Raw genomic sequence first — 13287 nt, 5'->3', positions numbered from 1 at the left:
CAAGTGAAACTTGGTACATCATGGTAATGGGCACATGTGGATGGATACTATAGTTAGATCAGCTCGTAATGGGGGGGGGCCTTATAACATCGCAGATTAATATTAGTACATTTTATTTCGAGATTTGTCTTGTGACATGCTGCCAGAAGTATCACAAATTATTAATTCAAGTCCTATACTTTGTCTACTTTAATTAACATGCACAATAGAGACTAGACAGGTCGACTACATCATTTATAACATGGGTCTATTTTTCGGCGTAGTGGTAAAAGCCTAACAATTCCCGCCAATTACGAGCTAATCAGAGTATAATCATTCTAGGACACTTCACTAGATATTTCTGTTTTCTATTTGCCCATGCCTAATGAATATACAATACACTTAAAGCTATAATGTATGATTTCAATCAAATCTCAATTTTGTTATTACCAAACATTATTACATAATATTTGAAACAACTTTCAAGAAAAAGTGAAAGTAAAGTAAAGTGAAAGAAAATCACGCAGCCACTTAACTGTGGAGCTCTAGACTATTGGGGAATTGGTTTACAAATAAAACAGTAGATCCCCGCCTTTAATCAAAAACTCAGTACTTCAGTACACCATTGGGTATCAAAATCGTACAAAAAGTAAAAATTGAGGTTGCCCTTATGAGCAAATCACATATTATTGCTTCAAAATGGCCTGGAAATTTATGCCAATTTTGGAAGAGCAAGAGCATCAAAGCCTGAATGTACCACCACGGCCTCATAAGCTGTGGTATTAGACTTGCATTAATTATAAGATCCTACTTTTTTCTTATCAAATGTGAAGTGTGTGACATTACTATGGTTCTCATTTCTAGAACCTTTGATGTGAAAATTCTCCCACTTGCCAAGCACAACATCACTACTTTGACCTTCTAGTATTGTGACATCCGTCTGGTGGACAAACTCCTGAAAGGAGACAAACACTTCATCTTCAATGCGAAAAGCTCCAACCTCCGATGGAGGGATCAGATCTTGTTTGACTTCTTCTCCAATGGATACTTTGATGGCAGTCTTCTTTCGGTGATTGGGACAGTTGCAGAAAACTGTTGCCAAAGTCTGCACTTCTAGTTTATTTACAAATGGTTGTCGCAGTGTCTGCAACTTCCAAAAGTCAATGTTCTTTGCTGAATCACCTGTTAGTGCTTGGAATACAACTCTGTAGCAAACACCCTTGTGTAGAAAAAGCACTGGGTCTTTGTCATAATCGCTGTAACCATACCGGGCTCCTTGTGTGTGTGTTTCTTTCAACTTGGTGTGCCAAACATTGGTTTCAGGATTATACATTGTGATGACATGCGCAGATCCCTTCACACCGTAAGCCAGAATCATACCTTGATATGGGACAGCCGAAACCCATTGGTAGCCTTCAGGAAGTGCAGCACGCCTCTGCCAGTACATTTCTTTCATGTCATAACGTTCCACAGTATTCAGGCATTTATCATTCTTATCTAAACCACCAATGGCATAGAGGAATCCATCCAAGTAAACCAATAGGAAATTGTGACCGTAGTTCTTCATCGGATGTAAATCGTCCCACTGGTTGAGCTCTGCATTATATCTCACAAAATTATTCAGACACCTATGGTAAGGGTGCGACCACTCCAACCCCATTCATCCTCTGTCACGTTAAGGCCCCCTGCAGCATACAAGTGCTCATCAACCAAAATCAAAGATGGTATGTAATGAAGTGTTTTAAACTTGTAAAGACTTGTCCATGATTTGTTATAAGAGCAAACATTGGTGTCGTTAGTGTCAGAAGTATAACCTGTAGATATGTATACGGGAGTCTGCAAAATAATAACATGAAATTTACAATTAAATTATGCATTTGTTTTTATTTTTGTTTAAAATCTAACATAAAAACCCACATATTGTATAAACTGTTTGCCAAGGTGCTCCTCTAATTGATCAATCTGCACACATAGTTCCATTCGTAAATAATTAGACAGTCGAGTTAGCTCAATTGATAAAGCGTTCGACTATGGTGCAAGAAGTTGCAGGTTCGAACCCTGGCGTGGTTTAGTATGCTCAATTGTGGAATGTCTAGGGTGTGCGCTTCTAAGCAGTTAAGTCCTTGAGTTGTTGTTTAAAAAGGTTTATGGAATGATGTGGGGCCTAGTAGTCAGCGACAACCTGTAAAGTGTGTTGAGGTGCGCTTTTTTCTAATAACTTGCACTAGAGCGTACACAACTTAGAGAGTGTCCACACATGAAGTACATGGTTCAAAATTTATTTTAAGATGTGGTGGCATTTCAGATTTGACCCCTAGTGACTTCTAGAGGTCATGAGAGATCACACAAGGTAAAATTTTGACAAAATAGGAGCAAGTTCAAAATTTTACCCCATAAATGTGCTGTTTTCACCCAAAATTTAGCTTTTTGTAGGATAACTTAGTCATGATAGGTCGTATATGTGATGCGATCAAGCAAAATCAGTTGGAACTCGTAAATATTGATTTTGAGATATAGCCAAACAAAGGCAATTGTTTCCTCTTGTTTTGGAAACTCTTTAATTGCTCATATCTTTGGAACTGGTTGTTCAATTTCAATGTGGTTTTCTGCAAAATACAGCTTTATAAACGCTTTTTACTATCCTATATATTAGAAACTGAAAATTAAGTATTTCCGAGTTCCAACTGATTTTGCTTGATCGCATCACATATAGCACAAACTATACATTTTTGAAAACCTTGTGACCAGACAAATAATTTGGTGATTTGTCAACAAGATTGTAGCATTTTCACATTTTTACCCAAGTTTCCCACTTTCCACATTTTTTCCTGGCCTGGTCTGCACATAACACAACTCTCTCAAACTTACTGTAACTGTGCTACGAGTGGCAAACAAGTTTGGCAGCTGCTTGGCACGTTCTCTCTTGGAGCAGCTAGTCTGAAGTGCTTCCCGCGTCTGTTGAAGCAGTAGCTTGCATTCTGGTACTTCTAATATCTCATCATCTAACAATTCTGTAAGCTTTTCTTCAGGAACATGTCCAAGACGGATGAGCCCTAGAAGGAGTGATGTGTGTTGACGGCGATTCTCCCAGTCATGCTTAAGCCAGTTGATGACCATTTCAAGGACCTAAAGGTAAAGAGGCACAAAATTTAAGCTTTTTATAAAATGAAAATTCTTCATAGAGTGTGGTGTTTTCTGAACCTCTCTGCTGCCTGCTGGTTTGGTCACCAGGGCTGGTGGGGGCACTCCTTTGGGCAAGCTAGTGAGCGGCATATGGATTTAAAGGGTAACTAAATGGTAACTTTTATACCATCAAGTGTAATATTTATAGATTACATTTTGTGCCTTGTGTGTGGGGGGGGGGGTGTGGTGGTGTGTGTGTAAAAAATAAAAGCACTCTTTTCTGATATTAAGTAGACATGAGAAAAAATTAAACCAACATGCAGGGTAGGCCGTGGGGTTCTGTTCGACAACATCATCCCTCAAAATGAATATTTTGATATCAGCGGAAAGCCCATAATTTTCTCATTTACCATGTGAAATATTAGGGTAGAGAAATATGTGTTTGGGTTGGATTTTGTAAACCAAATTATGTCAAAAGTCAGCTAACCAATTTTACACTACTATATTCTATGGGGCTTTAAATACACACTTGTGGCTCTCATTCAAGATAATTTAACACCAAATGTTACACTATAATGCAAATGTTTGGCCAAAATTACCTATTGTTGGAAAGTACAAAATCCAAAAATGTAAATATACAAGCTAAGAATGACTAGAAAAAAATCCATTTTTGAAATTCAAGTGTTTTTAAATCCTAAATGTGCAACACAAGTTATTGGCCTAAAAAAAATAAAACCTTTTTACTTGTTTGGTTGGTTTTGTTTCTTGGTCTCACCCGTGCCTGTTCTCATGCACTAGCATTTCTTTCAACTAACCTCCTTTTCTTCATCTTCACTGGAAAAATCTTCCTGTCTCAAAAGTTTCTCTAGAAATACCACATCAGCAGTTTCAAAAAACACCTCTGACGTCTTCAGGTCTTGCAGATGGTGGCACATGTACTTCTCTGCAGAAGCGCCGACATGCTTTGGCAGATCAAGATATTTGGCTAGATGGTGAATTCTAACAACATCATCCACTGATGTTATCTTCCTTGCCTCACTTGAAAATCTGCAAGCATCTCGAATGTAACTACAACATGACTTGCGAGCATCTTCAAACTGCATATAGCATGCCATTTCCAGAATGTCACATGCTGTCTCAAACGTAACCATCAGCTCGCCTGTGTAAGCAAAATCCAGCAGTTTTTCAAAGATCTCTGCTTTCCCATCAATGCTGATCTCATTCTGTGTGCTTTCTTTGAACCCTGAAGTAAACATAGCCAGGAAATAGCAACTACGGGCTGCGAGAACGTTCTTGTGAGCATGAAAAACTCTTCCACCAACATTAATGGTGACGTCACATAGTTGATTTTGTTTACGTAGGTCACACAGTCCCTTAACCAATGCATACAACATTTTTTCTTCTTTTTCGATCTGTGAAAAGAATGAAAATGCAATGCATGTTAAAGGTAGGTGACTTGATTGACAACTTGCCCCATTTCCCCTTCCCCTGAAATGACTTTTTTTGTAGATGCTTCTTTGATTCTGGGGTTTATCCTTCCCTTGAGTCATGTACTTTTTCTCTTGGTTCTTCTACTTTGTTTTCAAGGTATACATTTTCTTCCTTCAACTCCTTCAGAATGTGTGTTGTTCTATTGTGGGTAAAAGCAAGGACATTGACTGCAATTCAAAACCTCATTAATAAACACGATGCGTGCGATCCAATTACGTTTAGTTATTTGTGAAAATGCTAACATAAATCGAGGTCATTAATATCTCACAATTGACCGCAAAATGCGTAATTGTTCCAATGTCGCACACAATTGACCGGCGTTTGCGTGTTATTGTGTGTCGAACAAACTATGCGCGCGCTGGCTGCCGTATTTGGATTGCGCACTACCATATTTGCACAGATTGTGATACGCACATTTGTTATTGGTTGTCCTGTTTTAGCCTGATCGATTTTTGGAAAAGGAAGAGGTAAAAATCTATATAATAATACGCTATTCTCTGTCCCTGTCTCTCTGTCTGTCTGTGACTGCTAATGTGAGACCACCGTAGGTCATACGGGGCTCAAACTTGGTGGGTGGGTGCAGCTTGGTATGAGGAAGAACGAGTTTATATTTTTTAAGGTCAAAGGTCAAGGACGGGGTCAAGTTTAATTTCAAATACTTTAAATGGAGCTCAAACTTGGCTGGTGGGTGGACCTTGGACTAACAAACAAAAGTTTCCACGGTGACCTTTTCATCATACCTACGGTTAAGAGGTCAAAGGTCAAGAAAGGCAACAAATTCAAATTGCTCCTATGGAGCTCAAACTTGGTGGGTGGGTGGACCTTGGACTAACAAACAAAAGTTTCCACGGTGACCTTTTCGTCATACCCACGCTTAAGAGGTCATAGGTCAAGAAAGATAACAATTTCAAATTGCTCCTATGGAGCTCAAACTTGGTGGGTGGGTGGACCTTGGACTAACAAACAAAAAGTTTCCATGGTGACCTTTTCATCATACTACGGTTAAGAGGTCATAGGTCAAGAAAGGTAACAAATTCAAATTGCTCCTATGGAGCTCAAACTTGGTGGGTGGGTGGACCTTGGACTAACAAACAAAAGTTTCCACGTTGTTTTTTTCGTCATACCTCGGCGTCCACCGAGTCATAGGTCAAGAAAGGTAACAATTTCAAATTGCTCACATTGAGCTCAAACTTGGTGGGTGGGTGGACCTTGGACTAACAAGCAAAAGTTTCCACGGTGATCTTTTCGTCACACCTACGGTTAAGAGGTCATAGGTCAAGAAATGTCGAAATTTTCAATTGTCCCTATGGATCTCAAACTTGGTGGGTGGGTGGACCTTGGACTAACAAACAAAAGTTTCCACGGTGATCTTTTCTTCAGACCTACGGTTAAGAGGTCAAAGGTCAAAAAGGGAAAAAATTTCAAATTGCCCATGGAGCTCATACTTGGTACTGTGGTGGGTAGGTGGAAATTGGACTAACAAACAAAAGTTCCATGTGACCTTTTTGTCATCAGACCTACGGTTGAGAGGTCATAGGTCAAAAAACAAAGATTTCAAATTGCTCATGGAGCTCACACTTGGTCGGTGGGTGTAACTTTGACCAAGGAAGCCCAGGTGTGCGTTTGTTAGTCATCCATGGTCAACGATTTTGAGATCTGCAAAAGCCAATAACTATGACAGCCGAGAACCGCGAAATACGGGTACCGCCTAGTCATCTATATTTATAAACTTTTGACCAAAATTTTGTGTTATTTTGTAAGGTGAAGAGATTAAAGTGACGGTTATTAATGAGGTTAATAACTTTTCATCTGTAATATGTCGGGCATTGTGAAAAATCTAAACATTTTGCTTTGTACCGGAATATCCCTCGGTTCCAAAGGCAAAATGTTTAGATTTTTCACAATGCCCTCCAAATAACCGATGCGCAGTTATTAACCTCTAACTCTGGGCTGCTTCTTCTTCACAATTACCTCTTGTTGCTTTTACTTGATGGCCTTTGGCATTTGTTTCTTGATCTTGCTGCTGAGGCTTTTGCTCTCCAAAACAGCAATGAAGTGTTCTTTTACTTGATAGATTGCACCACATGCTTTGGCTTTTATACAGTCTCCTAACTTTTTCCTGACTGGTTTGAAGTTGCTTTTCAAGACACTTGATTCTGGTCTGAATCATGTTTGAAATCCTTGGGAAAAACACATATCATGTCACCCTATGCTAATGCGTACTTTTTAGGGTTTTTTATGACACTGATCAGAATCCTGCATTAGCCTACTTGTGGCCACTGTACGATCACAGACAAAACATCTATGACTGAATGCAACAGCATACCTGATTTACTGTATTAGATGGGTAGCAACTCCCAAAACTTAAGCCGAGTGCTAAACATGGTGATTAAAGGAGCAAGCTATATGGAGTACTGCAGGGACTGCATTTTGAGGAGAGCATTTGCTCTCTACTGCTCTCCTTAAATCTGATAGAGTGATTTTTAGCTCTCCTTAGTTGACCAATCTCTCCTTACATTCTATTGTAAATGCTCTAAACAGCTCTCCTTGAAGGCCCCAAAAGAGCTATTTAATGCTCTCCTGCAAATTCAAAAAGTCCCTCCTTTTCTCTTCTTCCTTCCCCTTTCCTCTTTTTCTTTTTCTCCCTTTCCCTTCCCTCTTTCTTTCCCTTTTTCTTCTCCCTTCCCCTTTCTCTTCTTCCTTCTTTCTTCCCTCTTTTTTCTCCTCCCCCTTTTCCCTCATCGGTACTGCTATATCATTATGAATTCGGTAGATTGACAAATCAAGAATTTTGAGCAAATTTAGTTATTGTATGCTTATGATTATGTTTCAGGTGATCTTTTATTTCCACCAAAATTTAATGGTAAATCTTACTCCCTGGATGTTTTTCCGAGATTGCCATAGTACCGTAAGCGTACGTAACTTTTTACCCCCCTCCCTCCCTCGAGTTACGTACAAATAAAATGGCGAAGTATTTCGAGTACTACTTATAGCAATATTGAAATGTTGGGTTGGGGTTGTGGTTAGAGTTTAGGTTAAAGGTTTGATAAGGGTTAGGGTTAAAGTAATATTCAGATTTCCTTTTACAAATTAAGCGTACTGCTAGCCGTCCAGCGCGTATTATTTTGCACAAGGTCCAATGCACGCGCTTGACGTCGCGCGTGTATACGCGATGGTTATGCTGTCAAAGGAAATCTGAATATTACTTTAGTGTTCCAGGAGGACAGTTGATGCCGGAGTGATGTTTTTACAGATAAGTTAAGAAATGCTAAAAAAAACTTCCTTTTAAACCATATTTTCATGAAAACGAGATCGAGCCATCAATAAATCAAAATATAGCTTAATAGAAAAGCATTGTTTGCATGCCATGTTATAGAAATTGTTAAAACGAATTGAAAAATTTTAGGTCAATTGGTTGTAACTTATGAATGAAATAATGGAAAATACCATAATTTTTCACTTTCATTTTTTTTTATTGCTCAAACAAATCGCCATTTTTCTTACGTGCACATGCCCAGGAGTTTTACCCCCTCCCTCCCTCTTACGTACGCTTTGTTTTATGGCGAAAATTATGGACGGTCCCTAAGTAAACATTGACTTATGCCTACAATACCAGCTAACATTTGCATTGTTTAGATATTTCAAATGGTTTTGCTAGATCCCTGAATATAGTTTATTTGATGCATAATTTTTAACAAAAATCTAAACCAATTCCTTTGAAAATTTGTAACACTATAGAAAAATACCCGAACTCAAAAGCTGCAGCTATCCGTATGGAATCTAAGCAAGCGCGACTTAGACAACGGCAGGCCCCACGCACCACAGCACCGGCACAACATCCATTGAACGATGTTAACTGCAACCTTCAAACCCAGGCACCTCTCCCCAAAAGCACTACTACGCTGTCAAATACAATGAAATTGAACTTGGATCGGTTCCCACCCCCTCCCCCACCCCCAATTTTGGCCTCTGATTAGTTCCCAAGACCCCCTTATTTGATAACTGATCTGTTCCCAAGACCCTCTTTTTTGGCCGGCCAATCAGTTCCCTAGCCCCTTTTTTGTCCGACCAATCAATTCTCTAGAACTCAAGTTCGGAACTGGTGGTGGCACACCCCTACCACAAAAAATATTTGAGTGTCTCCCCCCCCCTGGCTCACCACCTGTGTATGTCTGCAATCATTGAATACAATACAGTACTGTACCACACCATTCTTTTCAGATACTAATCTTACAGGTGCAAGTGATCAGCATGATCTAATGTGAATTCATATAGAATTATGATCCAGGTCTTTATCCCTGTTCTTTGACATCTACGGTCCAATGCATAAGTAGGACTACTCTGTGTGAACATTGTTGTAGTGCAGGGTCGATATATTCAAAAATTGTATTCATCTATTCCTATGCATGTATGTTAGTCCTGAGTATTTTGTGATCCTAGCATCCTCTTTTTATGACATAATTTTAGTAGATATCCACAACAAATGCTTATTCCCAAAATTTTAGTTGATTCCGATTTTGCGTTGGCGGTCATATGTCGTGACTTGGTACATTAAATAAGGTGGAATAGTTACAAATATTTTTATTTTTTGTGTTAATAAAAGACATCAATTTTAGTTGGAAGTACTATACCAATTGAATACCTGAGTGGAAGAAGAGCCCAACTCCATCTTGTTCAAAAACAGTTCCTAAAAAAAATCCCTACCTACCTACCAAATTTTGTTTTGGCCTAAGGCTTATCCAATTGTCAAAAGCCGTATAAACTCACACATATGCATGATTGATGGGTGTAGTTTTGAGATAGCTCCATCCAAGCTCTATCCTTTACATCGTCGGTTATCACTGGCCTGACAACTTTGTTTCCAATGGACATTTTATTGTAAAATGTCAATGTACAAGGAATACATTAAAAAAAATTCCACATAGCCCCCGAATGAAAAGTATTTAATTATCTTTGTAATCACTCAAAAAGCATTTGGTGTGAATTTTACATCCGAACTAGAGGCTATTAAATTTTTACGAGCCTTTTTATTTTACATGTAAAGCCTATGGGGGTGACGATTAGAAATGAACGGCAATATTGAAATACCCTCATTTTGGGCCATTTTAGACACTAAAATGCCAATAAAAAAAAAGAAACGCCTCTAGTTCGGATGTAAAATTCACACACAATGCTATCTGAGTGAGTACAAACATAATTAAATACATTTCATTCGGGGGCTATATCAAAAACAAAAAATGTCCTATACCCTAATGGTTATGGAACAAAGGTGCTGAATTGAGGATAGATTTCTCGATCAACTTATGCATAGCATCATTAGCATGCATGACGGCCATATTAGCTCATATTCATTATCATGCCATATTGACACTCCATGGCGTGCCATGTCATGCATACGTGCAAATTAGTGGGGATTATGCACTTACAGTTTCCCACGCGTTTGAACAGGAATTGGATTGCGTACTTTTTCGATGTCTAGTGAGCAAATTTCTTCAATATTTTGAGAAAATGATGTCAAAATTTCTATTCTATATTGTTTGGATATAATGTCTTTTGCCAATAGTATGTTTAAAGTTGTAATTTTGTGTTTTTGATCGCAAAGATCAGATATTTTTGTTCCCGATTTGAATTCTGAACCCTTCGCAAGGGTGCCGATTTCGACAGAACTTTGACGATAATTTTGCCTTTTTGGACACTAAAATGCATTAGATCCTTAATTTTGTTTCAACCGAGTCTTAAATTAGCAAGCACAATAAGGTTGGTACCACTTTTATATAGGGCCTACAATGATGAAATTTTTAATATTTTTTTTCAAGTTTCTAACCGGCGCAAATCGTTAAGTGTGTATTTCCCACTGACATCCAAAATGGCGTAAGCCAGTCCTTAATATACATATGTACATAGGTACGGCGTATATACCCGGCGTATATAGGACTGGCAAGCGAGTCTAGTGCAAATCTAGTTCGCAAGGCAAACTTAAAAAACGGGCAAAACAGACGTGTCATTTATCGGTATGACATTTTCGTTATTGATGCTGCCCTATTTTAAGTTTGCACAGAAGAGGCATCTCAGTTTTAGTGCGTCGATTGTCAGTAAATTGCCCATATACTCACTCTAAATTGTTCAGCAAACTAATCCTGCGTTCCTTATGAAAAGAACCATATGCTGCATTGTACATGTATGTACAATCACCAAAAAAGATGAAAAACGCACCTAAAAAAAATCGGTATGCAACTCTACGGCACTAAAATCGAAGACACAATTTTTTTTTATTTCTGTGTCAAACTCCAATTACACAGGGCGGATTACTCCAAAGGCTTGATTCATAAACTAGTGCACATCGTTTATTAGTTGATTGCGTACAGCCATGGGTACAGAGTGACGTCATCACTTTGCCACAGAGCTGACATGTGATCATTCATGTCATGTGATATTTTGTATTTACGGCATTAAAAGTTGAAGTTGCATTGGAATTGTGTGCTCTGGGAAATTAATTTTTTTCTGGATTCATAATTGAGTATTAATTACAATTTCAAACATGAACGTTTAGGCAAGAAGTACAACAACCCTTGTAATTAATATTATGACAAACATGCAGATATTTAAGCTACTGGAGCCTTGCATGCTTCCCTACAAGCTCTAATTGAAATTATGTTGCGTTAGCTTTCTGCATACAGATCAGCCCATACCGTACTAGCAGAGCTAAGTACGGTATGGGTTCCTCGTACTAGTGCAAATCATGATTTCTAGCCTGGCACATACACATAATTTATAATGCATATTATGATATTATGTCATTATGACAAGCTCTGACAGCTTCTGACAAGCTCTGAACTTACCTACACAATGTAAATTCCAACAATTCTTGGATTTCGCAAATATAACACACAGATACACCATATAAATGAGAATTTTATGAAAATTCTTGGGGATATCAATCATAGAAGTGGAATTTCCCTCCATTGATCGCCTGTGGTAAACACAGCATGTCTACCAAGTAAGGGCGCACACCACTATTAAAATTATATTAAAATAAAGTCCCATTGAAATACACGTAAATATATTAGTACATAAAGTTTTAAAAGTAAGTTTGTTTTTCTACCCCATGTAAAAGTAAAACCATTTTCCCCAGGCATTTTTCATATTTTGGTGGCACCAATGTCTTAAATAAAGATTAAAATTAAATTTATAATTGGTTTTTTGAAACAAGTTGAGACTATTAAACTTTTGCTTTACGGGTACCTGAACAGAGCCACGGGGAGGGGGGCAGTAGGGGGGCAAGGGGGGCAGAGTGCCACCCCTGACAAAAAATGAAAGAAAAAGGGCGAGTACCCGCTAGTCCGAAGGACCGCTAGTCCGAAAGTTCGCTAGTCCGAAGGTTCGCTAATCCGAACACGTATTTCAATGGAGGACGTGACGGTCGCTAGTCCGAATTTGCAAAAAGGTTCGCTAGTCCGAAAAAAAGGTTCACTAGTCCGAAGGTTCGCTAGTCTCAACTTGCTTGGATCACATTTCGCTAGTCCGAATTTATTAAAAGGTTCGCTAGTCCGAATTGTTAATCAGGTTCGCTAATTCGAATAAAAAAAAGGTGCTCTAGTCCGAATTTTAAATAAGGTCCGCTAGTCCGAATTTTATATAAGGTTCGCTAGTCCGAATGATAAATAAGGCCCGCTAGTCCTAATTCTAAATAAGGTCCGCTAGTCCGAATTTTCTTTAAAGAACCTGATCAGCGCCACCATACACCGGTCTCAAAATGTATTGGAGGTGTTTGATCAAATATAGCGTGTTACCTGAGTAGGTGCACACAGGTTCACAACATTGTTCATGTTTTGCATTGTTTCTTTAAAAGTAATGATGGCAAGTACATAAAAGTATACATTTTCAGAAAGGAAACAATGCAAGTAACCCAATAAGTTTCCAAATCGATGAAAACTGTATATTTAGGTTCTAAAGACACAAAAAGTATACATGGTATAGATGCTGTTTTTCTAAAGTATTTGAATATTTATTCCTTTTAAAAATTACTGATGTAGGTTTTGCAGAATGAATGAAATTGCAATCAAATATACACCATCGCCTCAATGGTAATGGAAATAATTCAAAACAACAACGAGAGCTAGGCCTATTATGAATGTCTAAAATACAAACTTTTCTATTTATTTTATTTCTTCATTGATTACTTTCTCTATAAATCCTTCTTCCTTTAATTCTTTCTTTCTTTCTTTCTTTCCTTCTTTCTTTCTTTCTTTCTTTCTTTCTTTCTTTCTTTCTTTCTTCCTTCCTTCTTTCCATAGGGCCTGCACTTTGGCTCGTTTTTTGCAGGTTTACATGGTCCAATAATCACAAGATGACTGACATGTGGTAACAAAGGAAGCAGTCACTGCAATTTGATTATGTCCCATATGATTGGCCATTCAAGACACCCCTGTGAATATACTATAGCGGCCTTTTCAAAATATAATACTTGTTTGCTTGACTGTATTGACAATACCCGGGAACAATACACACAGTATATGCATTGGACTTTTTACAATAAGCATGATAAGTGATGATGTGACCTCCAGATTTATACATCGTTCGTCTCGCACACTGACAACATTTGATTGAATGGACTGTAGGCTACTGCGCCGTGATTACGGTGAAGGACACCGGTTCAAATCCTTTGTTTGGAGCCAATCGATAAAAAGCATGCAG

At 38.3% G+C, this 13287-nt stretch overlaps 2 protein-coding genes across 2 annotated transcripts in view; both read right to left on the bottom strand.

Annotated features, from left to right (window-relative positions):
• The window catches only part of LOC140172402 (uncharacterized), a 30856-nt gene extending 29310 nt beyond the window's left edge, over window positions 1-1546 (bottom strand). Inside the window, exon 1 of the mRNA XM_072195550.1 lies at window positions 826-1546. Within this exon, the coding sequence (XP_072051651.1) occupies window positions 826-1546 (721 nt within the window). The remainder of the gene's footprint in view (window positions 1-825) is intronic.
• Window positions 1547-1599: 53 nt separating this feature from the next.
• On the bottom strand, window positions 1600-11552 carry LOC140135481 (kelch-like protein 12). Its single transcript, XM_072156998.1, has 4 exons — window positions 11433-11552; window positions 3918-4514; window positions 2848-3105; window positions 1600-1815 (listed from the first exon to the last, which is right to left on the bottom strand). The coding sequence occupies exons 2-4, from the start codon at window positions 4494-4496 to the stop codon at window positions 1600-1602; spliced, it is 1053 nt and encodes a 350-aa protein (XP_072013099.1). The 5' UTR covers window positions 4497-4514; window positions 11433-11552.
• Window positions 11553-13287: the final 1735 nt, after the last annotated feature.

This window comes from Amphiura filiformis, chromosome 16 (assembly GCF_039555335.1).
Source record: "Amphiura filiformis chromosome 16, Afil_fr2py, whole genome shotgun sequence".
NCBI classification, from domain to species: domain Eukaryota; kingdom Metazoa; phylum Echinodermata; class Ophiuroidea; order Amphilepidida; family Amphiuridae; genus Amphiura; species Amphiura filiformis.
The sequence above is the reverse complement of the archived record's forward strand: the minus strand, read 5'-3'. Positions and strand labels throughout refer to the sequence as shown.